Source organism: Tyto alba, unplaced genomic scaffold (assembly GCF_018691265.1).
Source record: "Tyto alba isolate M040663 unplaced genomic scaffold, T.alba_DEE_v4.0 Super-Scaffold_23, whole genome shotgun sequence".
In the NCBI taxonomy this organism is placed as follows: Eukaryota; Metazoa; Chordata; class Aves; order Strigiformes; family Tytonidae; genus Tyto; species Tyto alba.
Genome location: NW_024881297.1, coordinates 16,656,712 through 16,683,084, shown reverse-complemented (window position 1 = coordinate 16,683,084; position 26,373 = coordinate 16,656,712). Strand labels below are relative to the sequence as shown.

The 26,373-nt window shown below is 42.6% G+C and overlaps 1 protein-coding gene across 7 annotated transcripts in view; it reads left to right on the top strand.

Annotated features, from left to right (window-relative positions):
• Positions 1–4,835: 4,835 nt before the first annotated feature.
• JADE1 (jade family PHD finger 1) overlaps positions 4,836–26,373 on the top strand; it is a 45,697-nt gene continuing 24,159 nt past the window's right edge. Inside the window, exons 1-3 of one of the 7 annotated variants that reach the window (XM_042797161.1) lie at positions 6,555–6,594; positions 12,551–12,567; positions 15,259–15,336. In XM_042797161.1, coding sequence (XP_042653095.1) covers positions 15,285–15,336 — 52 coding nt within the window. In that variant the 5' untranslated portion in view covers positions 6,555–6,594; positions 12,551–12,567; positions 15,259–15,284. Of the gene's footprint in view, positions 5,150–5,308; positions 5,331–6,512; positions 6,530–6,550; positions 6,595–8,963; positions 9,034–12,550; positions 12,568–14,277; positions 14,288–15,258; positions 15,337–26,373 lie in introns of those variants that run through there. The other 6 variants (XM_042797160.1, XM_042797163.1, XM_042797165.1 and 3 more) reach the window with 6 other exon arrangements.

Sequence of the window (26,373 nt, the reverse complement as noted above, 5' to 3'; positions counted from 1 at the left end):
CAGTAACTGTACTTTTAGATTTTAGAATTTAGTAAATTTTACCTATTGGGCATAGCTGTTCCCACTTCACTTGCGGATGAATATACAATGTCAGTGGTTCCATTTCTGTGCAATGATAGTGTTTGACTTACAAAAATACTTTAATATACCTATGTGCAAACTGTCATGGAGGTATACTTTGTACTCTGTTATGTACTACAGACCAGTCCAAAGGAGAGGATATAGTTTAATCATTAGAAACCTTGGACTGAGAGGCATGACTTTAGGTTTCTATTCTTGGTTTTAATGCTGACTTAACATGTGACTTGTGCAAGTAATTTAACCTTTGTATGCCCTTGCCTTCCTCCACATAAAATGAATATTATAATCTCTCCTCGAGTTTTGTCATTAAAAAGACTACACTAGTCTCTCTATTGAAAGCACCGTGTTTGATAGCATGTTAAATATAAAGTTCAGCTCTAAAGATTCATTGTCATCCCTCTCCATCCTCATTCTTTAATGGCACAGCTTCTACTTACTGGGATACTGGCTCATACGCCCAGTTAGTGACCTCTCACAACTGCATTTCAGTAAAACAAAGGAACTATAAACCAGAAGAATGAGGCTTGTGAGCACAGGAGAAAGCACATCTTTGGAGTATGGCTTGTGAATCTGCAAATCACTCCCACAAGCAATGCTGGTAGCTGTAAACCTCAGCTTCAGAGTAAAAGGAAATAACATACTACCCGAGCTTTGTCTTTTTGACCTCCCTAATCCAGACACCAAACTTCAGTGCTTGTAGGTAAGGAGAAGGAAGAAAAAGGCAGAGCACCAATGAAGTTTTCTGTGCATAATTTTGTGAAGTGGTCAGGTGCTATGTTGCCATAAATGATGTATTTGGATTAGACAAAACTGTGGCAATTGTGTTCCTCTGTGGTCCAGACGTAAACTGTGCGAGCAAGTTTTATTTCTTCAGGAGTTAAAAATATTGCAGTTTGTATGTAAGTGGTATAGATTTACATATGCAGGAGTCAAAATAATTTTTTTTCCCTTACTCATGTGAGTAGACCAACTAGAAACGAAATGCACCTTAACAGGATTTGGCCCAACTGTTCATCTGTCTCATCTCTCTGCCATACATACATCTCTCACAGGAGATGTGAAAGCTTTCTGGAAGTTCTTACTCTTGAAGATTAAGTATAAGCTAAAGTCTTGACAGTGCTGCTCTGGATCCATACTGTGTTCTTCCCCTCAAGTTTCGAATCTTCAAAATAAAGGAGGAGAAAATGGAAATAGAAGTCTTAAAAACTGGAGCCAAAAGAGCAAAAGAATAGTTTTGAGTTCTAAGTGATATTTGGGCGAAGTTTAACAGTGGGGAGAAATTCAGCTTCATTAGCTTCACCTTCATGTGCGAAGACTCTGCAGGAATTAGCAGAAAAGATTCCAAGCGCAAAAGGAGTATTATCAAATTTTTAAAAAGAAAGACGGAAGTAAGAATATTTTATCAGACACTGCTTCAGCAACAGATTTCCATGAAAAGCTAGAAAAAAAAGTGCTGAAAAGCCACATATTCTTTCCTTGGCTTTGTGCATCTGCTCAGAAATAACAGTCAAGAGGGAGACATTAAGAAACTATATAAACGATCAAAAACTTTAAATAAAATTTAATCGGTGAATGACTATATCTGATGAAACAACTTTGAGAAGGGACCAGAAGTTCTGTGTGATAGTACAAAGCCTAACTCCAAGCCTGATAGATATTCTCTGAGTGTTCCTGGAATGAGTGTTAATACCGATACAAAGATGCCCGAGTGATACACAGAGTCTAATGACATTATTTATCATAACAAATGCCTGCTTTGCCAAGGCGGTAAATAGCTATTAGAGATGAAGGCTGAAATTCTGGCCCCACTGATGTCCATGACAAAACTTCTATTGGCTCTACCTCTGGTAGAATTTCACCATCTCCTTGAAATTTAGCCAGTGAAGGTAGCAGAAGACTACTGTGAGGTCATCTCTCACTGTTCTGGTCCTCAATCTTTAGAGGCGGACTGTGGTCAGATGTTTAATGCAGAATTAAGTTTTCTTTCTCTGCCCCGCGTGTCTTGTTTTTACCATCCTCCTCTGTTTCACTGCAGGCACTGCCTGCTCTGGCAGGTTGAGCTGGGCACTGAGTTTGTAGAGAAGCAAGTGAGGATCACTCATGCAGTCCATTCTGGTGTCTGCCACTGGTAATTCCCCAGCAGGAGTCATGACAGTGTCTTAAGCTGCTAAAGATGATTCTGCGGTGAACAGCTCACCGCTTTATTTAGACCATATGTAGATCCTTTTTTTTAGAGCTATTTTATATTAATGATGCCAGTGGCTTACTCTGGTATGTGCTATTATATTCTTCCCTGTTTGACCATAGCTGTATTAGTATACGACTTTATACCTATAGTGTTAAAATAGTACAGGATGTAACCTTTTCTCTGTGAAGTGTTTTCCATTAATTTCCAAAGTTATTCTTCCAGATACGAGCCCTTCAGTTTTTCAGTATTTCCTTTTAAAACATATGAGCACATTATTCTGGAGCAGTGTCAGTGGTACGCTGCATGCAGAGACAAAAGAGCATCTTGGTTCCAGTTGCATTACCTTCCTTATAAAGACTGGACTAGCTGCTTTTACAGGGCAAAGGGCTCACATTCGTTGAGGTTTCTACAGTAATTTAGATAGCATTTTTAGTTGCTATTGTTTAAAACACAGCCCACCATTCTGCAAACATTCATGTTCTGTTCCTACATGTACAGCCTCGCATGGCTTCCAAGAGAAATGTTTCCCAAAGTACAAGATGTAACTTAACCTTGCCTGTATATGCAGAGGAAAACTAGTTACAGAAGACCAAAAATACTGCTTCAGATATTCCACGGAGTTTGAGACAGGAAGGTTTCTATCATTCCTCTTCAGAAATTAGAGCACGCTCACGTTTAAGGCTTTCTCAGAAGCCAGTTCTGAGCTTTCTTGGAAAGAATTCAGAAGAGTGGGACAAACAGCATTTCCTGTGATTCTTCAGCCTTTTACAATGGTCAATATTTTTTAAAAAATAAATCATGTTCATCCAGCAGAGGTACATACCTCTGTAGTAAATGCCAACTGACAGTAGCTTTGCTAACCTTAATTACTTTTTATGGACTTATGAGAAGTAGTCCATGAGCTCCCAAGGCACCTGCAGACCACTGAGTGAAAAAAATCTGACCTAATCTGTTCCGGGGTTTATACCATAGCACAGTAGTGGGCATGTGCTGTTCAGATAATACAGAACAACAAAGTCTCCAGCCTCTGACTCCTTTGGCAGTATTGAAAATTAGTGCATGGGATAAGTTTGTGGAAACTCAGGGGTAAGATGATGGGTGTACAAATGTAATTGTGGCAATAAATGGACTATTGATTGAATAATGTGAACTGGTGTGTCGCACAGATGATCACAGGTGCCTGATGGCTGTACCATGAATGGCAAAAAGCTCAGGCCCCGATCCCGCAAATACGAATTACATCAGCGGAGCTACTTCTAATTAGGCTGCTGATGTGTGCAAAGCTACTCCATCAGATATCTGTACAGGTCCGGGCACCAAGGTAAGTGCAGGAGAATGTAGAGGATGTGTGCATTCTCTTATTTTCATGGAGATGAAAACAAGGGGAATCTAAAATCTGAGGATGCTTCAGGCTGTTCTGTGAACGAAACCACGACTATCTTATTATCACAGTGAAAAAATATCTTGGGAGGGGGAGGATATTTTTCTAGTAAAGTACAACTTTTTAATGTGTGTAACAATGTAAGTACCGTTTCATTATTGGGTAGGTAGGTGGGTGAGAGACAGCAGGATAAATGACTCGGTTTGCATGGATGAGTAACGACCCAATTCCTCTGTTGAACTGAGGTGTGATTCTTTGGCAGACTAATATTGCTGTGGAGGCTGCATTAATTTGTATTTGCATACTGTGGGGATTACTTTCCACAGATCGCCTTAATTCTGTGTCTGAGATTATGCTGAGTCTTCTCCGTGGTGTTTATTACCTCATACTGTATTTGCTCAGGAATCCTGTTCCAAAGGGGGAGTTCTTCACTCGGAGAGCACAGGTGCACGGTGTGAAGTAAAGCATTTTATGTGGAAAATAAGGAAATCTGCATTCAAACATACTTTTTTTGATAAAGGGAAGTTTAGTATGTAATTTGGTGCCAATTTAAGCTAATTTCTTTTCCTGCTAGAACGACGTGAACTGAACCGCAGTATGTTAGCTCTTTCTAGTCTTTGAGAAGTATCAAAGTTAGGGAGCTGGAGGGATAACGCTGGGGGCTGAGAATAGGGAGCCTGCAGTTTTATTCTTGCCCTGGCAATTATGCGCTATGTATGTGGCTGCAGCGTTTAACTCTTACGTGCCTCAGTTTCTCTGCCTGAAAAAACCCAGTGAATCACGCACAGGCGGCCGGTGCAGCATTATAAACCCTGGTTGTGAAATCGGCTTCTATTTTTTTTCCTTTTTTTTTTTTTTTTTGTTTGTTTGTTTGCAGGGTAACGCCAGCAGTGCCATAGGCGGGATGTGGGTGCGGACACGTCTCGCATCCCCCGCACACCCCGCGGGGCTCCGGCCAAGCGGGGCGCGGCGGGGGGCGAGGAGCAGCGCCCCGGGAAGCCGCCCGCCGCCGGGGGGGGGCGGGACAGGGGGAGCGGCGGGCGGGAGCCCCCCGCGCTGCTGCGCGGCTCCGGCCAGGCCCGCCAAGAGTTAACGGCGGCTCCCCCGGGGCCGCCGCCGCAGCCGCCTCCCCACCCCGGCGCTACGTTATTATTATTCCCCCCCCCGCCCCCCTTCTTTCGCCTTCCAGTTTTGGCAGGGGATTAAAGTAGCTCCCCCCTGTGGCAGCAGTGACCCAGAAACGAGTTTGATTCACGGAGTCCTTCCTCCATAACAAGTACAAACGTCAGTCAGAGGGAGTCTCTGTGTGAGTGTGTGTGAGTGTGTGTGTGTGTGTGTGCGTTGTGAGTGTGGCGCAGGGAGCCGCTCTCCGCGCCCGCTCCCCGGCGCCGCGCCGAACTCATGAGGCGGCCCCGAGCCCTCCGCGCAGGGGGAGCCCGGCCGCGCCGCCCGCCCTCGCCGCCGCCGCCTCGCCGCCGCCCCGCCGCCGCCGCCAGCAGGTAACCGTGCCCGCCGCCGCCCCGCCGCAGCGCCAGCCGGGGGAGCCGCCGGCACAGCCATATTTGATGTGTGGGGTTTTTTTTTTTTTTTTGCCTTTTTTTTTTTTTTTTTTTTTGTCGCTCCGGAGGCGGCGAGAGAGCAGTTTCGTGCCGAAGGTCGCTGCCTAGTGGAAATAAGATAGTACGTCATTAACATGGCGCCAAGAGCCGTGCGGCTCGGTACCGGGCGAGGGGAGGCGGCCGAGTTGCGGCTCCGCTATCCCACAACCAACTTGTGCCGGGCTGGGGCGGGCGGGAGGGACGGGGCGGTGGGAGGAGGGAGGGGAGGTTGCGCTGCCGCCCGGCGCGGCGCGGCGGGCCGGTGCCGGCAGTGGCCGGCGGCTTTTTTTTTTTTTGTTTCGCTGCGGCGAGCGAGGGACCGCGCAGCTTTCAAGGGGCAGCGGCCAAGGGAGCTCCAGCCGTGCCGCGCCGCCGGCCCCGGGGGGGGGGGGGGGGGGGGGGGGGAGGGAGAATCGCCCGGCGCCGAAAGTCGGGAGCGTTGGAGCAACTTGGTAGACAGATGGCAATGGCAGAGCGCAGGTCCTGCCCGGGTGTCGAGGCGTGGGAAGGGGGCGGGGGGAGCCATGGCCAGTGTCTGTCACCGTGTCACCCACATGGCCACGAGACCCGGCGCTTCTCGCCGAGGGCGGGGAGCGTGTGCGTGGGGGGAGGCCGGTGTTGGTGTGCAGGAGCAGCTTTGTAGTAACACTGACCCCCTCCCAGTTGTACTTGGCTTTCGCTCGTAGGGGGGAAAAAAAAAAAATTAAATGCTTAGAAAGCATAAAAATTGCTCATCGGTGAAATTAAACAGAAGTTGCCTTTCGGGGCGGGAAAGCCGCAGACGGTTAGTCGTGTGCCCGTTGGGCGCAGACGGTGTTGCGTTGGAGGTGGGGAGCGGTGGGCTGTCACGGGTGGTCCGGTGTCCCCGTGTTCACCCCCCTCCTCCACCCCCCCACCCCCCCCAAGGGGAGCGCCCGGTATCTCTTGCTGGAGAAAAACTTGCGGGAGCCCTCAACCGCACATGTGTGGGAGCGTGTGCGGGAGGGGGGGGAGGCGTGCGGGGCTGCCGGGGCCGGGCCGGGCCAGCGGCCAGCAGGTGCACGGCGGCCCCGAGCGCCTACTGCCCCGGGGAGCTGAGCTGCGAGAGCAGGGCGCGGTGCGAACTTCGGCGGGGGGTGTCGTGTGTGTTGTTCCCCCCTCCCCCCCCCCCCCCCCCCCCCACTTCCCATCCCGGGGCAGGACGTTCGCTCTGACAGCCTCCCGGGTGAACCGGCGTGGCCGCGCCGAGTTTGTTGGCGAGGGAACGGAACGTCAGCGGCGGTGTCGAAACGCGAACGTAACGTAGCAGAACAACAAGCGCGGGGAAGCGGCGGCGAACGCCTGAAGTTGCTCGGGCGGCAGCCGGGGTAGCTCCGCGGTTTCGCTCTTTCCCCCGGGGCCGGGCGGGCGGGACGGGGCTGGGCTGCGGCGTGCCCGTGTAACGGCGCGTCCTCGGCCTGCCGGGAAAGGCGAGCGCGGCTCCGGCGGTTATTCCACTTGCTGAAATTAGACAAAGCCGCCCTGATGCTGCTGCCATCCTGCCTGTCCCTGGGCTCGAGTCATCGCCTGCTCGCAGGATTTTTTTTATTATTATTATTTTTTTGCCGTTGTTGTTGTTGTTTTTCCCTTCCCGTTCGCGCCCGCCAGCTCGTTAACGATAGGCGGTGGGGCGTTCATTATTTTGGGGAGGGTGGAGGCAAAGGGTGTTTGTTTGTTTGCACCGCCTGCTGGTTGGTTTCCTGTGACAAGAGGTGATACACAGTTTCCAGAACTGTCTGGGAGTGGGAGGAGAGACAGACACAGAAAATGAGCTCAAGTCTCCTCCGTGCTGCCGCTGCTGCTCAATCCGCCAAACCGCCGTCCCGTCCCGTCCCGTGCCCCCCCTTCTCCTCGTTCCTTCCCCCCCCCCCCCCCGCTCTCCATCGCAGCGTGGAGACGCGGGTGGGTGGGGAAGGTGCTTTGGCCGTTTTCGGCAGTGACAGGCGCTTGGGGGAGAGGCAGCGGAGCCGGGGGGCACCAAGTTTGATTTGCAGCCGGGGCCGAGCGGATTGGTGCGGCCGGCGGCGGGGAGGAGCGGGAGAGGGAGCCGCGAGGAGGAGGAGAAGAACGGGGTGGGGGGGGGGGGGCCGAGCCGGGCCGTTTCAAATGGAAACCGGCAGCCGCGCCGCTGCCCTGGAAGGTGCCACCCCCGCGGCGGAGGTGTCGCCCGGCGGCCTCCGGGCGGGCAGGCGGCTCCCGCTCCCGTTCCCCGCCGCCGGCCGCGTCTCGGCGGCTCCGGAGCCCTCCGCGCGGGCGTTAACGGCCGGCGCGTGCCCGAGGCGGCGCGCGGCTGTGGGCGGCCGCCGCCCGCCCGGGCCGGGAGCTGAGGTGGGATCGCTGCGGGGGGAGGAGGAGGAGGAGGAGGAGGAGGAAGAAGAGGAGAGCCGCCCCGAGCGGCACCCGGCCGGCCTGGAGCCGGCGAGCGGGCGGCGTGAGGCGCCGCTTTGGGATTTACTCTTCAAGCCGCGGCTCCCGCCCTCTGGCAAGGCAGCCCTGAGTTGGCGCCCGCTCGTTAGGATCGGTGGAGGCACCGCTCACCTGTGAGGCGATTTGAAAAAGCCACGCTTCCCGGGCGGAGTGCGTGTCTCTGACTTAACTTCTCCCTCCATCTCCTCCTTTTTCCTTCAGCCGGCAGCTTTATTCTGATAAAGTTGATTAGATTCACCCGTAGGTGAGGTCCATGGGATTTGGGGACCTGTTAGTCGTCCAGTAAGGACTGGCCGTGGGTGACACAAACGACTGGTTTGTGCGGCTGCACACAAGCGTTAAAAGTAGCTTACTTATCCTTGCATAAAGCAGATTGCTTCTTTCATAGCTGTTAGGTAGTATTAGAAATTATGATAACGTTTAGCAACACATTTTAGTTGGCATTTTAATGTTAAAGCAGGAAGATGCTTTTATGCTAGCCCCATGTTTTCTTTTTAGAGAAAGATTTAGCTGTGATTTAGAATAATTTCCTTTTTAAGCAGGCGCTGTCTTTTAAGTAAGTCAAAAGCTGCCCACACTTGCAAACCTAAAACCTTCATAAAAGTTATGCCAAAATATACTTGTTATGTTTCTATTTCTAGAGGTTTCTCACACTCAGTGGGATATTGTTGAAACAGCAAGGGTTGTACGTTTTAGTGGCAGGATTTTCCCTCTGGCTTCAGATACCACTCACTCCCTGCTTTTGAGCTATGTTTAATACATATGTTTAAAATAAAATAATAATAATAAGCTCCCCTTTCCCCTCACAGCTGCAGATTTCCCTTCCAGCTTCTCTGGTTTCATTCCCAATTCACCGAATATAGTAAAAAAAAAAAAAACTTCCAGCATTTCCTTAAATGTTTTCTCCATGTGGTTGGTACTGCTGCTTGCGCTCCTGTTTTCAGCTGGAGCTGACCAAGCCAACAGCTTTTTCTAGGTGGAAGAGATGAATTGCAGTGGGTGTAGAGCGGGTTGAATTAATTCATGGAGCCCCAATTTATCATTGCTCAAGGTTTTGGGCAGTCAGTTGCACCAGCACGGTTTGGGAATAATTTGCTGCCACTGCCCAGATTGTAGGATAATGCTGTGAGCTGACTTGCACAGGTGCATAAATGAGCACGTGGGTTGCTGAGAAGTGTTGGGCTGATATGTCCAGATTGTGCTTCTGCCTTTCCTTGTGAAATTCTGAATGGGTGTGTTGAAGTCAGTAGAAATATTCCTTGTGGAGAACACTCTTGGCCTTGGAACATGCTCTTTTTTGTTTCATGAGAGTTGGAAGATTTTTTTTCTCCAAATTTAAGGTTGGTGGGTTTCTTGTATTGTGAACTGTGCTACATAATACTGTAGTATTTAATTTAAGAACTCTTCTTGTATCTTGATGACTACAGAATTTTGCTGCTGAAGCTTTTATAGGTGATAAAGAGGCATGATAAACTTTTAGATGGATTTAATAGTGTAACTTATATCTGATGTAGTTTGTTGCTTTTTTTTTTTCTTTTTGGTCTGGGCATAGAAGGAAAAACTTTTTTTTCTTGCTATGTCAGGTGTTGGTGAAGACTAAGGTGGTGTCATAAACAAGCTATTGAAAAAGAGTACTGTAGTAGAAGCCAAATGTCTTCATTTACTCTCCATTTCATTAAGACTATGTCACATTTTACTTCCATTTGTACAATAAGTGTTTTGAAGTGATTTCTGGTGTACTAGAGATAATTAGGTCTTAGTTTCATTGCAGTTAGTGGGTTACTTTCAGGAAAAGCCAGTTTTTCAGTTTGTCTTCAGGGTGTACATCTGTCATAATTCTGCTTTCTTCCCATTCTGTCTCTGCAGCTGTTCAGTGCAGTTTATTATAGTGACACCCGTTAACACAGTTACAGTTAATTGTCTGTCAGAGTTTGAATTATACACTCTTTTTAGCCAGAGGTTTATACAGCCCTTAAAAATACTTCAGTAAGAATTGTGCTACGTAAAACCTTTGACCTGAGGATGTGGATTTTTTCATGTATAATTATTTTTAAAAATCTGGTTCTGTTTAGCTATTTGCATAACAAAGACTGACACACTTTACATCTTTCTCTTTGATCATCTCTCTACTTGGGGTCAAACTGAGTGAAAAAGTATATGGCGTTTTTAACTGCGCGGTAGTAGCGTAGAAAGTTCTGTGGTGTGTTGCACACAGATGTATGTGTGTGTACACTGCTGTGCCAGTTTTATGGGATAACATCTGTATTTTTGCTCTGAGAAAGCTAGGCAAAAGGGATTTGGATTTTTTTTCATTCTTATCTGTGCAACTCCTGGGACTTCAGGGTGGGAGAAAGAAAGTAAAAGGAAAGATCTTGGCATTGCTGTTCAGTGTGGTTTTGGGGTTTTGTTGGCTCTTTTAAATTAATCTCTTGCAGAGCTAAGAACGGAGGAGCATAATAGTGCATACTGATAAAAATAGTGAATTTGCTGTATTGTGTCAGGTTGCTGGTTCTAACTCATTTCAGTGTATCTGCCAGCAAAACTGGGAAGTAGGCAGAAATGTCTGTATGCCTAACTATGTCCAGTTATTTCTGTAGAGTTAGATATTTGTTGCTCACTTCCACAGGGATATGCAAATCCAAATGTTACTTGGTGGCCTGACATTGATTATATTGAAATATCATCTAGTTGTTTCATTTGCATAGCATTTTACAAGTACTTTGAAAAAGGCTTCGTGTGCTCTCTTCAAAATACAGTAGCCAGGAGAAACATTTCAGGCATTGTAATCTTGCCTTTAAAAGCAATCTGAGCAGTTGTGCCATCTAAGTCCAGAGTCACATTCGTACATTTGAAGTTTGTACCTAATCAAACGAGTAAAACCCAGAGCTTAGCTTTCAGAGCTAGCTTGATGGGAAAGGATGGAAGAGCCACTGGTGCTGTGTCCTTCAGCCTCTGGAGCAGCGCATCAGGGCACGTTGCACGCTGTGCCAGCCTCACCAGTACCACTCTGGTACGGCCAGCTCATCCGAGGGTGTGTGGTGGCTAAAAAGTCACAGCCTCTGCCCCATCTGTGCCATTTGTTGCTGTGATGTGATTGCACAAAGTGCTTTTAGGTGCTTTGTGCACCCTTGGAAATGGGGTAACGTTCCCAGCAGAGTCATGGCTGTTTCTATAAAGCTGTGTTTGATTGAAGGGCGCTTGCCCCTGCCCTCCCCAATAAATGAGTAAATGTTATAATAGAGTCCTCAGGAGGAATAACTATCAGCAGGCTGTGTGTTGGGCTGTCTGATTTCTGAAAGGATGGTTTTAACGTAAAAACAGTCATCTTTCAAGGAAATGAAACTGAAACAACATACAGAAGTTGCTAGGTTCTTAGGGATTTACATGTCTTGCCGAAAACTTGGGAATGTTTGGCTTGGTGATGCAGCAGCCTTTGTTACATCAGGGCTGCTGGACTCTGCTGCAGCATTTCAAGTACTGAGCTTACTCTGCAGGTGAACACTTTATGGGCAAATGCCCTTTTGGGGCTGGTGTAAGGTTTTGGGAAAAAGAGCTGCAGAAGTGGTCGTGATAGAAGATACAGGGTTCAAGGGCATTGCTTGGTTGGCTTGTTCTTTACTTCAGGGAAGCATTGGTTTTGCGAAGGGGGTTGGGAAGTTGTTCTGTGGCATGTATGGGTGCAGTGAAAGTTTTGTGGAAACTTCTGGGCTAAACAGCAATTACGTGGTTGCATACAGTTGTTGGGAATTGAGCTCGGTAACCTGGGTGGTCTCTTCCTGTCCTGTGAATGGTGCAGGCTGAGTGCATAGGTTTTAATTATTATTGGTATGAATCATAAAGCTTGACTTAAACATTTCACCCTTTCAGTGCTTACACGTGAATTCTCTTTGCTTACAGGCATAGTGATCATAGACAATTTGTATCATTAAACTGGCTGTGGTACAATCAGTCTTGATGAACCTGCCTTTACTTCTGACCTGTTGGAATTGACAGACCTACGGCAGATCCAGAATATTTTTTAATGAGAACAGAGCTGGATCAGATGCATTGTATATGCACCTGAGTGTATTAAGTGTATGTCAAAATAAAGTCAAGTGAAAAGTACCACCATTTCCATGACTGTGAAGTGTGAGAATTTAAAAAAAAAGTAATATTGCTGGCACTTATCTCATAGTAGGAGAGGAAAGAGAATGAGATAAGTAATCTTAGTGAAAAATTTGATAGTTTCTCCATGCTGCCTATTTCGGTATCAAAATACCTCCTTATTTTTAGTTAAAGTTATCCCATGAAGAATTAATTACTGTAGTTTGGTTGGTTGCTTGAGTTCACAGTATTCTATAAACATGCTGGGAAAACGTGTATGTCTGTAATTGAACAGGGAAAGCCCGCACCTTCCATGTGCACCTATCACTATCCATAATCTGTGTTTATTTTTAATGCAGTTCTTGTGTGACTTTGAGGTCACCATCACCTGATAGAAACGGATAGTCTTTGAGGCAGAGGTGCTGTGATACCCTTAAGAGCAGCAGCATTTCCATCTGTGTGGTTGTAATTCTTATTAGCTGTTCTAGTGTTATCTCTAGAATGTATGTTTTGTACTGTGGGTATGAACATCTGGTGGGAACAGTTTAAAATTATTTTAGAAGTTGAAAAAAAGCTGTTTTATTACTTCTAATGACAGAGATTGTAGGGAGTTAACTTACGAGGTTTGAAACTTGCTTTTAGAAGCCAAATGCTGCTTTTCCAGCTGTGATTCAGCTCCCTGTAAACTCAGGTTATGTTCAAAGATGGGAAAATAATATCTCTAGATTTTAACTCCTTTTTTTTTCCACACGCCTCTCTAAAGGAATCCCCCAGAAGCTTCATCAAACGGGGTATTTATTTTTAATGTTACTTTTGAGAACACAGGCTTTTCAATGTGGTCAACTTCAGAAACCTGACTAGAGTGGGCAAGGAAATTAGCTGCCTTATCTAATACTCTATACTCCCCCAAACAGGCTTCTGTTCTGGCTTCTCTTATCTCCTGAAGAACTGTGGAGAGTGCTTGAATTGAGAGGTGTGAATAACACTCTCTCCATTATAGAACAACAAGAACGAAGATCTTTAGTTTGTTTTTTAAAGACACGTGGTAGGAAGGAGAAGCTTCTGGGTCTTTCCTTATTTTGTGAATTTGCAGAAAGTACGGCTAGGAGAAGATGAACTCAAAACACTTGTCCAAAGAGATATGGAAGAGCAGAATTTAGAATTTTCTTGTTCATTGCAAGCTTGTGTGTCTCAAAGTCTGTATGCTATGTTATTTTGCTTTACAGTGTGTAGTACTTTTCAGACCATGGGGGAATGAACCAAAAAGTGAGGGTTTTGACCAGGAATATAAAAGTTTTATTTCTGAGATAAGTTAATTTTTCTTTATTTTGTTCCAAATCGTCCTTACTTTCTTTATGGGCAATATTTCTATTCTAAGTGAATATGTTCTTTTACATTGCTATTCTTAGTATTTCTTTCAATTACAGGAAAAGTATGTGAACTACTAGAAATAATACCTTACAGAATAGGGATTTATTTATCCCCCTGGTTTTGGCTTTGTAGCAGTTAATTGATTTTTCAGTTCTGTCTTAGCCTGTTTTGGACCTGAATGCTGTCTTTCTGTCTTTAAAAGTGACCGTATCAGAACTTGGCTCTGGATCTACTACGTTTATACCAGATCTGCGTTCAGATGATTTTGATGGTGCAGGCTGGTCTGTGCATTCAGTCATTGGCAGCATTTCCATCTGCCATACACACAAAGTTCTGGTCTGCTTCAAAGCACTTCATTTGGAGAGAGTTCTAGTACTGTAAGAGATTGTAATTTATGATTCTTTCTTCTCTGGGATCAGACATTATATGTGAACGTTTACTCTATCAAATGGTGATAAAAGGTCTCAGTGAAGTGAAGCATTCAGTTTTTCTTTAGTGAGCAAAGTTTGCAGCTCAAAACTGCTACATGTTTTGAAAGACAGCCATATTAAATCCCACTCTGGAAAGTCACTCTGGGAGAGACACTTCCCCCACCTCTGTTTGCATGTGTAGTATGAAAAAGGAGGCGATCTTGCAATGCTTGGGCTCTTAGAACTATATTAATTTCACTGGGAGTGTAAAGTAGAGTCTCAGGTTGAGTTGCTTGTGTTTTGTTAGTGATGATAAAATGAATTCCCTCAAAAAATTGCTTATTTATTTTTATATGATTCCCTTTTGGAAGAGAAGGTGTTTTTGTGCTTTTTTGGAAATCATGGCAGGCTTTGGTTAGGCTTTTTGGGTTTCCATATTTTGGGAATTAGTTTTATAAAAGTTGAAAGCACAATTGAGATACATCTACAATGAGATGTGTTCTCAATTAATAAAATGGAAGTAGTTAACTGTATATGGAAGGGTCAGTGAAAAGAGTTTTGTTGAAGGGTTTCTAGGTAATCCCAACTCATGAAAATGAGGAGGTTAGATTTTCTGCACCTACCTAGAAGCAGTAAAGCATTTTGGCATCTGATTTCCAAATCTGCGCCCCAGAGATGTTTTGCTGCTAGCAGAACACCCAGACCTTGTTGATACCATGATTGATATGTGGTAAGCAAAGGCTCAGGGGATTTGATGTGCATCTAGAGTCCTTGTCAGTTTAGTTTACGGTGGATATGCCTTTCTGCACTTGCCTTGTCATGTTTTTTCTGCTCTTCAAACTACACTTTTTAATAGCTTTTTACATGTAAATGCTGACTAGCTATTTACAGCTTCCTTAATTTTTATGGATTTGGTTTCATTACACAGAGAATATATGCAAAAATACCAATGCCCTGTGAATAGCCGTTAAAAATTTGATACAGAACTGCTTGCCTTTACATCACTGGTTCATGTGCAGTGAACAGAATATTGATAGAAGTCTGGCAATTTGGAGGAGCTTCTGTGTCAATTGGTGGTCTGATTCCTGAAAAAGAGTTAGTGTTAGGCACGGTGCTAGAAATGTGCCTGCGGGACAAAGTAACTGTCTTACCTTAGAGGATAGTGCCTTCCAGGGCATAGATGATGCATATTCAGTTAATCTGGAAAAACTTGGCTTACTACTGCTGATGTTTCTTTTTTATAATATATAAGTGGATGACTTTAATCTTTGATTTTGTAAATCTGGCACTTCAAACAGGAATAAAATGGTTCCAAAAACATATTAGCCAACGTAAATATTTACAGAAGCAGTAAAAATGTTACTGTATTGAAAATCTAGTGTCAGAATGGGCAGGGGAAGTTAAGCACATTGACTGCAGATATTTAGTGATTTTAAGACCTCTCAGAACAAAATACGCTTTTGTTTTGGGGTGGAATTGTTGGTGGGGTTGCTGTTGATACTCTCCAATTTTGTTCACCTGCTCGTATAATGACTGCCTAATTAAGCATCCTTGAGATATTCACTCTTCATATTTCAGATGCTGTTTAAAGTTGTTTGTTTTCCTTTGTGTGCTGTAAATCCTCAAATGCCATCAGAAACACAACTTGATGACTGTGTATTATTACTATCTTGGGTTAAGTGCTGTCTCATTGCTTTGCAGGCTGCCTGCTGTTTCCCGTGGAGATCATGAAACGACGTCGGCTTCCTAGCAGCAGTGAGGATTCTGACGACAATGGCAGTAAGTGCTCCTTTGTTGTAGAGTGCAGTAGGTTGTGAGTTTGAAAACACGTTTTGATGCAGTGTTTTATGTGACAGAGGCATTTTGCAAATTGATTGGACTGGTAGAAATGTGTATTACAAGGAACTAGTTTTGAACTCAGTCATTCTGAGCACAGGTGGACAGTAGATTAAGAATCCCCCCCACTCCCCACTATATTGGCTAAACAGTTTTAGTTAATAAGATAAAACAGGAGAAAAACTCAGTCGTGTTCTTTAAAGTCTTTGCAAGCAGCATAATTTATCATTACAAGGACAAAACTTGCATGGAGACATCTGTTAACATTGTCCACAGCTTAGTATATAATAGAAGTTTGCATTACGATTTTAAATTTGCCTCAGTGTTCTCATACTGTCTTATGCAATGGAAAGGTGCATTGCTTCAAACTTAAGTAGGAAAGATTGATGGTGCAGGAAAGTTACTCCTTACTTCATTTGAAGGTTATCTTATTTGAGGAATAACTTTCAAGAATTTGAATTCAGTATATCAGTAATTTGGATACAGAATGTATTTATTTTTTTTAACTCTTTCTGTACTGACAGAACTAACAGTGAGCTCTACATGGTATATATCTCCCTTGTGTTTGGATTAGTGGCAGTTTGGGAAATATGCCAAGGTGTTTTATTTGCCCAAACAAGCAAATTGATTGTACTTGACAATATTGCAACTTCGCCAGTTGTCAGATTTTCCTGGTTTTAATTTGATCTGTCTGGGTGTACATCTTCAAATCTGAAGTCTTTTGTGAGACTTCAGTCTGAAATGTAACAGAAAATGATCAGGGAGGTTTTCCAGGTGCTTTTGAAAGCTTTACTGTGGTAGTGTAGCCCTGTGCTGCACGGTTGCCCTGCATAGGTGACTACTTCACTTAAATGCATTTCTTAAGTGTGTCTGTGCTGCATGGGAATCTGCTCAGGTATGGCCAAATCTGTGACTTAAAATGACCTTAGGCGAGCTATTGCTGAAATGAAGGAGTGGTAAAAGGATTGGAGGAGGTGAGAACTAGCAAGCTGTTTAAGAGTTAGTCCAAAAAAGGATCGAGTAAAAACTATTAAAGAGGTGTGGGATTTGGCTTGTTTTTGGAGAACTACCTGCAGTGGGGGATTTTGTAAGAAAAAAATCCCAAATCAGACCTTTTTTTTTCTTGGTTAAAAGTTTACTCGGGGTTATAAAAATTGAAGTTGGTGTATTTCCTTAAAGGTGATATGTACTTCCCCAAAACAAAGATGTGTTTTTACTTGTGAAATGGACAAGTAGCAGCAAATGTGATATCTTTCATTAGAATTTTGCTTTACCCTATTTTTGTTCCCTAGCAGCTTTATATAATAGTGTTTCATTTTGATCATAATAGTGTTTATTCTCACTCTGTTATCTATATATATATATATATATATTTTTTTTTTTATTCTTTGATCCCCTCATGTGCCTCATGATACAGGCTTTACCAAATAAAATATGAAGCAAATAATCTTGGGATTGAAGTTCAGAAATAGATACAATTGACTGACCCGTTGCTGATCATGACGCTTGTTTGTAATATCATTTGATAGATAACTATCTGGAATAGACCTGTTGACTTACTGAATTATGGTACCCAAAAAATGTATTTTCATCTGTTCCATAGATCAAGATCTAAAAAAATAAGTTAGGAAAAGAAAAACAAACCCTTGCCCTTTTATGATCTGTCTATTTAAAAACCTAATTAATATGAATAACCAGTTGTTGAATAAATTTCATGGCAACAGGCAGTGAAATTTTAAAAGTATTTTCAGGTATTGTTTGAAAAATATACCACTTCCCTTTCATCACTTCTTTTTTGTCTTGACTAGATTATGTTTTTTTCCCCCTTTGTGAAGTTACTGGGCAAATTCAGATACAGGTTCCTGCATATTCATTCTGTTACTATACACATATTCAAAATGATCAAGAGTTAATGGTCAGAAGCTGAGATAACATTTAATGTAGGGGCAGCATCTCCAAAGCTTTTTGTCATTCATGCTTGCCTGAGAACAATGTCTGATGCTCAGGCCCTTTCTCTACAGTTTTACTGTCGTAGGGCATACCGGTAGTTCCTTGCAAGTATGTTTGAATGTCAAGGGTCCCCACTTCAGGCTTTGACCTTCATTTAATCTTTTATTGTCATTAGTAGAATTGCTCATTACTGTCACTATATTAATTTCTGTATTATTTCTTTGTCAGTAGTATCTCTGATTCACTGTATTGATACCGGTGTTAGAAGGGTAAGCAATTCTGTTGCCTAAAAAAATAAAAGGTGAACATTTCTGGGAACTTCTGGGCTCTGTCCTGAAGGCTTTAAGTTTTTCACTAGCTACTTATCCTTCTCAGAGTTTCCAGAGGGAGAAAACAATGAAATAGACTATTCTGAGCACTTCAGACAGCCATCTTTTAATTGAAAAGCTGACATTTTAGTCAGTACTTTGTTGCAACCCTGTTGCTAAACATCTGCTTCCCTTCAGTTAGTGGCACCTCTTGACCCCCAGTGCCCTTCCTGCATTCCCATCATACTGGACTCATAGTCCTTCAGCTTAGAGCTCAGCACTGCTCTCCCTCATCTCTCAAGGTGAGGATTGGGCCTCCAGCTCTGAGGTTGAGTTTTCCTTCTGTGCCTTAGTTGATTGTGTGATCAGGCGGCTTGGATTCATCATGAGTGTCACTGAATAAATGTTGAAGTAACCTGAATGATGATGCTTGTCTGGGGTAGACTTCAGCGTGTAGACTAGTGCCACGTGGGAAATATTTTGGCATGAAGAAATACACCTTTTCTTTTATTGAACTCAGGAAACTGAATATTGATAAGGTAATAATAATGATGCTACTAATAACGGAATTTATCTAAAAAACCAAATGAACATACAAAGAATTGTTTTCCGTGAGATCACTGAACTGAATCAGTTTCCTTGGTAGTCTCAAAGTGATAGAAAAACCAGCCGCATACCCCATGCACTAAAAATGTATTATACTGAAGATATAAGCATGTCTGTAGTTCTTCAGAAGGAGAAGAAGGTGCTCTCCTTTTGTGAGATGAAAGAAGGGCGAATTGCTTTCATTCAGAGGTGAAATACAGAACAGGAAAATGCTTAACAACATAGCTGCAGTCCTAGAGTACATACGTGTAAATACTGATTTATGTAAGATAATTTTAGTGTGGGTGGCTTTATATTTGCAGTATTTTAAAGCCTTCCAGCTTAAAGACAGAACTTTTGCTTTTCTCATCACTTCTTTTTTTGCTCTCTGACTTGATTCTTTCCCAAAAGCTAAGTGCAGACTTCAAGCTCCAGAAAGTGTTTATTTTATATCCTTCAACCTTAACTACTGAAATTCGTTGAGCTGTGTCCCCTTAAAATCAGAGTTCTAAATCCTCATTTAGACATGAGGCTGAAATAGCATATTTGAAGCACTGAGCAAGAGGTGTCAGTGGAAGTTGCGCACAGCAGTTCTGCAGTTAGTCCCTGGATATCTGAATGTGTTCTCAGAGATTTCATTTTCTGAAATTATAGGTCACTTTTGAACATTTTATCCATGAAATATAATTGAATGAAAAATGGCTGCAGGCATAGTGCTGGATTTTGAACTTTTGTCTAAATACAGAGGAATGGTATTGGGAGAGGCTTGGGGAAGGGTTTAAGATTATTGGCACCTCAAAGTAATCCTTTTTTTTTTTTGTCATCTGGCAGCTTGTTAGTTTCTGTCCCTTTCCAGATAGTGTGTTACAGCAACTATGACAGACATTAATATTAGCCAGGCCCATCATAAAAGCCTTGTGGTGTACATGGCTGCTTCTTCAGAACCTGTATTAAGTAAATTAGTAATGTTTACCTCAGCTCAATTACTTCCTTGTTACCTGCATGTCTGGCTAGGGCTTTGATAGTTTTTAAGCAATTTCTGTTACATTGTATTTCAGCTTGCTCCTCCATTGTGAAACTCCTCTTTACGATTCCAGATCTTACCCTAATTAAGTGTTAGATACTGAGGCCGTTTTATCTTTCCTGCTCAGTGTTTGACCTGACTTTTTAGCCCCTCGTTGGTCTGTAAATCTGCAAAGGTGGTTCATGCTGAATGTTCCATGTGCTTTGTTTCCTGGCGAGATAAAGTTGAGCAGTGGAGTAGTTTCCATTTATAGCTTCAGGGCATTCCTTTTGCACAAATTGCTTGGACACGTGGACAGACTGTGTTTGAGACAAGATCTGAAGCTCAGACAGTTGTATTGTAGGGAGCTTGGGTGAAATCCAGGCCCTTCTTGATGTCAAAGAGAGTTTGGTCGCTGTTTGCCGTGAGCGAGGAATTGAGAGCATGATTTTCTTCACACTTTACTTGCTCCCACGATGCCTCTTCATTTATTCTTGGAGGGGTTATCAATTCATCATACTCCTACATGCAGAGCGCCTGAGAGAAGAACTGAAGGCACTAGCAGATGAAAAATACTTCTAAAATGTACAAGGCTTCACATGACTTCTGAGAAATGAAAGATTTAATACTTATGGATTATGGAATATAGTTCTGTAATTTAGATGGACCCTTATTCTATCATTGCTAAATAAATGTTATATTAAAGTTAAACATATTTTGCCAATATCCGTTGCTCTGACTGACTGATGGGGATCTCAGATTTAGAAAGGGCTTTTGATCCCAGTGGATTCCTGTTGTGTTTGAGATGGATCCCAGAGTGCCTTCACAAAGGTTGCAGAGTACATAACCTTAGGTGTGTATGTCATTTACCACAGAACTGCAGCTGCTGCTGGCCTGAAATGCGGCAATTACTCAGCAGTGTGCGTAATGCTGTGCAGCGTTTTATGAGAAGGAAGTGAAGAACATTTTTTGGTTTTCAGTTGAGCTGGCTGGTAGGTGAGGGATGGTGATTAAACAACAGAACGTAACCTAATTACAGTGCTAGAATTTGAGCAAAGTGGCAAGTTTAGCGGTCCCTCTTCTGCTTTTGAAAAAGGGTTGTGGCATTTGAAGTGATGACAAATGGTCAGAACTAGCACCTTACCTGGAGGTTAGGCTCACTGGGGCAGGGTGACTTTTGGTGAAGTTGCTATTCTTCAGAGCACTCTGGAAAAGTGATTTGAAAGACTTGTCTGGGCTGATAGGATATTGCATCTGAGGGAGTGACATCACATAATCATCTGCGTCATTTTTGGAGAGGCGTATTTTTCTTTACAAGACCGCTAATATTGAGTACGCCTAACTCCAGTGGAGTTTTAAGGCCTGGCAGCATCATGTTACCATTCTATGAATGCTAACCTGGGAGGTGCTCAAATTGACTTTGATAACTGGTATTAAACTTATGCTAAAACTTTGTATTCTGTTACGGCAAAACACTGCTGCAGTGGGAAGCCTTGGGCTAGGGAGCTAGAGTGGCATTTGGGTCTTGTGATAAAAATTAAGATGGGGCCTAGGAATTCCTCACTGTTAGAAGAGTGACATGTGCCTGTGCGTGGTTGCGTGTGTGTTCTTTGAGTTTATAAAACTCAAATATCTGCTACTGAGAAAAGGGATGGTAGAAGGGAACTTGCATTGAACTGCTGTGGCAGGGAGCTGCACTGACTGTTCGTTATGTGTGTCAGATACTGAGTAATTGTGCAGTGTTGTAAAGCACTGCAGCTATCATATGGATCCATGCATTGTTCGGCAGCTGCAATTGGGTAGTTGTCAAATGACACTAAATTTTGAGTAGGATCGGTGTTGACAAGAGATAAAAGGCTGTTGCTTTTTCTGTTTTGATCTTGAATGAGGTTATTGTATAATAATATGCTATTATGTAAAGATAAGGAAGATAGATGGGCAAATCCTTCAGCAACAGAAACATGAGAAGGGGAATTTGGCCATGTGAAACGTTGTAGGTTGTGTTTGCGTGCGTGCTGCTTTCTCTGTGATAAGGCCTGAAGACTTCTGCACAGCCAGCCCTTTCTGTATCTAACATAATGGAAAACTGCCCTTGGAATAGTCTTTTTCTGTTTTCTTTGTGCCGGAATTTGGGTCTAGACACGGAGTTACATCTAAGTGACACGAAGCCTTTCTGGAAAGAGTTGTGGGCTAGGCACGAAATGGGGCGACTGAGCATCTATGTTTCTCTTGAGGCTGCTGTATCTTTCTGACAGAGTGTTGGCAGCAGCACCTAGCTGGTCTCGGAGTGAGCTGAGAAACAGTATAGGCATCTGGAAGTGCCACTGTTAAGCAGAAGTGACAGTCAGGCATACATCCACGTCGGGGATGTTTTACTCTGTTGTGCTGCCTGGTGTATCAGCAGTGTATTTGTGATAGGAGAAGTGCTTTCAGACACCCATGATCTGAGGCTTTGAAGTGTTTGGAGGCTGTAGCAGCAGGTAGTTCTCCAGGGACACCGCTGCGTGCCTTGCAGGTGGCTTTACAGCAGCCTTGTGCACGATACATAATAGCTGAGCCTTTTCTGCTCATGCTGAGTAGTATATTAGTTGTGGGGTAGAATTCCCGGAGGGCTTGAATTGCTTTATTGGTCCGGAGGAATTTTCTGTTTTGATGGGCTGTTTTTGAATCAAAACATATTCTTGACAGATCGTTTAATAAATTGATACAGTTAAAATTGATTATGTTTTTCCTTTTGGGAAGTGTGTGTTCTTCATAAATACAGAAAAAGAATTCACGCTCCTTGATTGCTTTCTTTTATTATCAGGAGGTGTATGTGTTATATATACCCTGTAGCGGTATTACAAAAACGCTGTATTTACAGTGTAAGGTGTATATAATAGCCTAGGGGAACAGAAAGTTTTCCTACTTGAGTCTTAGAAGTCGCCTTTCCGGCACCAGTAGTGTGTTAGAGCTTTGCCTCTCTCGCTGTGAATTACACCTTGTTAGCAGTTGGGGATTTCTTTTTGCTTTTTGTCTATAAGTGGTTAAATGCAGACAGAAAACTGGGGCATGCAGTAAGAGTATGATTCTCCTCGCATTGTTCTCAGTGATGAAAATCTTTTAAAACATACAAACGCCTTGGCCACTTGAAAGAATCCTAACTATAAAAGAATCAGAATGGTCTTGGTGTATCTTCTGGAGTGATGATGCTAGCTAGGCTGCTGTGTTCATCCTTAATTTGCACAATCATGGAACAGGATGGCTACTTAATAAATTGACGCCTTTTATCTCTGATGTCTAATGATGATAGTGATGCATGTTTTGGATGTGTTTATTTAGCTTTGTGCTTTGGAGATGTGTATTTTTCATATTCACTGTTACTCACATGGCTTTTGGTAATATGGGCTCTCTTAACATCTCATTAATTTTCCATCTGCTGTAGAACTCATTTTTCCCATGAGGTATATAATGTTATCTCACAAAAGTTTTACTTCTTCCAAATCCCAGTGATTCAGAGTTCCCAGATGGGTTTTTTTTTGGTTATTTAACGAAAACTGGGTTTAACTCTGCCTTGATCTTTGGTTGTTTTTCTAGTCTTGGTGTTCCTAATCCAGTTTGAGACTAAGGCTAGTATTCAGAAAACTGTTAATGAATATAGTCATTTTGGATACTTAATGCAAGAGGATAATTTTGTTGAGAAGTGTCTGGAACCTTTCTAAAATAACTCAGTTAGGTTCATGAGCTTTTATAATACAGAAGAGCTCTTTTGAATCATGTGTTTGTTTTGACCACAGTAGATTGTTCGTTCTGCATAATCCAGAAATGGTTCGTACTTTATATATTTAGACATAAAAATCAGATCATTAATCACAGAAGTAACTGTAATTGCCTATGAACTTTTTCTTTCAGTGAGGTCCCCTTTCTGGATTAGGTATGAAAATATGGAAAGTATGCTTAAAAGACAAATAACATCTTTCATTTCCCTCCTGCACTTTTATTAGTATATTCGGAGTGGGTGGATTGCTTGTTAATGAAAGCAGCCTTGGGAAATTCAGTGACCTGGTCTTGGCACTGTTGAAGGCAGTGGTATTTTGCCGTTAACTTTAATGGAAGCAGAGTTGAAACTCTTACTTGAGATTTCAGTAGTAGTTAAATTTAATACTACTATGGGCTGGATGTTTTACTGTCATTTGGCTGGCTCCTTCAATTTCTTGCACTTTTGTGTCTACGTGGTGGTGGTTGTTTGAATCTGTGAATACTTGCCTTATAGTTGGGTTTTGTTTATTCAGTGAGTAAATGTTTTCCCTACTGAAGTGAAGCCCTTGCCAAAGGTCATCTGTTTGCTGCAGTTACAGATCTTAGTGGGTAGTAAAATCTCAGTCCCATGAGAAATTCTTCTACCTTTTTCTCCTACTATTATATTCAGTCAGTTTATACTGCTCGGAAAAATACAACAGTCTCTTCAGTAACTTATAAAAAACATGGTGTGTTTTCACTGTGCATTCACCAATTTTATGTGCAAGGAAATAGCTATTACAGAACTATGTAAGAAACTATTTCTTCCCTTATTCATTGCAGGAAGTTAGTTGGCATGGAAAAAATACTCATTATAATATATCCTGAGGAAGGCTGGCTGCATTGGAGTTGTCCCTTATGCATGGAGATTTTACATACTGTGCTTTTGTATAGCTCTTAAAAAAAGTAATTTAAAATGAAGATTCTGTAGTTTTGGTGCTAAGAGTTGACCTTTCATGTTGCGTGGAATAATAAATTAATCCAGTGACCTAACCCTTGTGTACCTGAACTATGTCTAAAATAGAAGTACACATTTAAGACACTTTTCTGATGTGTAGCATCTGAAGATGACACGGTAAAGAAATGGAGATGGAAAATATGGTGGGGATTATTTTACTCCTCATCTTTGTAGCTTCTCTGTGGCATGAGAGAGACCTGGAAATCCATCTTAGAATACCCACATTAAAAAAAAGCAGCCCATATGCTTGCATACTTGTCTTCAGTTTATGATAAGTTGTCATCAGAGCTGAATTAAAGCACATGGGTAAAGATCCAGAAGTACATCATACTGCTACTGCTCTGATTTTGCCAGATGCATGCATTAGTTAGGAACGACTGTATCAAAGCCTTCAGACTCACCAGCTCTCCCACAGAAACTTCAGAATTGAACACTGCTTCACCAATAAGCTTGTTCTTAATTCCTTATCTTGTGTGCAGGCTCCCTCCCACAGGTCCGACAGTGTATGTATGAAACACTCAGATCCACAGATGAATTAGAAATTTCAAAGTGGCTGACATGCTGGTGCAGTGGTCTAACTATCTGAATACTTCAGTGGCAGCTAGTTGGTCAGATACTAATGTTTTGCCCATGAAAAATATCAGAACCCACAAGAACTGAACACTAATTGCGTGGGCATATATGTGGTCTGTATCTTCTAGTGAGGCTGTTGATTAAAGAACTGTCTGAATGTTATAATGTTGATAATTATATTATTATATTGCAGCAAAAATCTGGTTTTCTGTCGTGAATTTTAGCTGTTTATCTGACACTTTGTGAGTGATTTCACTTATTCTCTGATTTGTTTAGATTGAGTTTCGGTACCGGCTGATAGGATCCTCAGGAGGAGTTCATACTGCTGCTTGTGTTTTTTTTTCTTTAGTGTTCAAGAGAACATTTAAATAGAATGGTAGTTAAATGATCTTGGGAGTTTGACTTTTCATACAGATTTGTAAATGGCAATTGGTCATTTTTTTCTTCTTTTTTTTTCCCCTCCTTCATAGAAACAGAAAATTATAATTATGAAATTGAGGGGCTTAGGAAAAGTGCCTGACTTCTTAAAAACCTTTCAAGTCACCAGTTTTTTGTATTAAGACACTAATATTTGCTTAAATTATATTTTCTGTACTCTTACCTCAGAAGATAAGATTTCTAGCTCTTTGCTGTGTACCTTGCTTTAATTTGACCAGTAAGCAAGTTCTGCATAATGTCTATTGCTCATTGCTGTGTTACAGAGTGTTTTTTATTGGGACAGATTCCTGAATGTATTGCTAACTGAAAAGAGGAGACAAAAGCGTAACTATAACATAATTCATTATTCTGATGACTTGTTGTTCAATTGTATCTTTCAAGTGAAAATCTTGGACAGTCACTTCACTTGGAAAATTATTTATATTTTTAATAGAGAACTTATCCCATCCTGTGCAATCTGGTTTTGAACAGTGCTTTCTTATCCCAAAGAGGTTTCTCCTGGATGATGTGAGGTGATGTTGCTCTTACGGACTGTAGCCTTACACTTCTTACTCTAAGCATCTATGTGCACAGGCAGTGAAGAAATGAGCAGTGTGGGAAGGCCTTTGCAACAGTTCTGTTTTATTTGTCTACAGCTAATGCCCAGAATTGCAAAATCTGTGTTCATCCTTCAGAGTTCAACATGTAGGTCCTAGTTTCCCTATCATACAGACCTTGATTACAAGACTTTCATCTCTCCAAGCCATGAGGATTTACTGGCTTTTTTTTTTACGTTACAGCTGTGTAGTTGGCAGTGGAAAATACCTGCCATACCTGTAAATCTTACTGAATTAAAATTATTTGATTTGCAAAGGTGTAATATACTCTGGTGTCAAAGCACTACCTTGTCAATGGAGTGTAGATTCTTTCTCTTTTTCCTTTTTTCCTGTTACAATATTTCTGAAAGCTGACAGAGACTCTGTCAAAAGGATTCAGGGTAAAAAAGTATAATTTGTTTGGAACGTACTGAATAATTATGCAGGCAAAAATTGTACAACCAGACTGAGAGATTTGCTCAGGAGAAGAGACACCAGCTTGTTTTGTGGGCTCTACTGTGTGTGCATGGCAGCGTGCTTCATTTTGAAAAGGCTTGCTCTGGTAAACTTGGGTAACTGATAGAGCTGTTCAGAACATCAATACGTTAGCCTCAAAGAGTACATCTCAGGCTATCAGTAGACCTCCTGGTCAGTTATTAATCTGCAGAAAGTGGTTTATTGATGCTCAGGAGGAAGCATGTTATGAGGTAGCTTGCTTCAAATGCTGGGTGGAAGGCCGATAAGTGCAGTGCAGCCAATACAGGCGTGTGTCAGTAGAAAATGATAAAACAAAACCAGAAGAGTGATCACAGA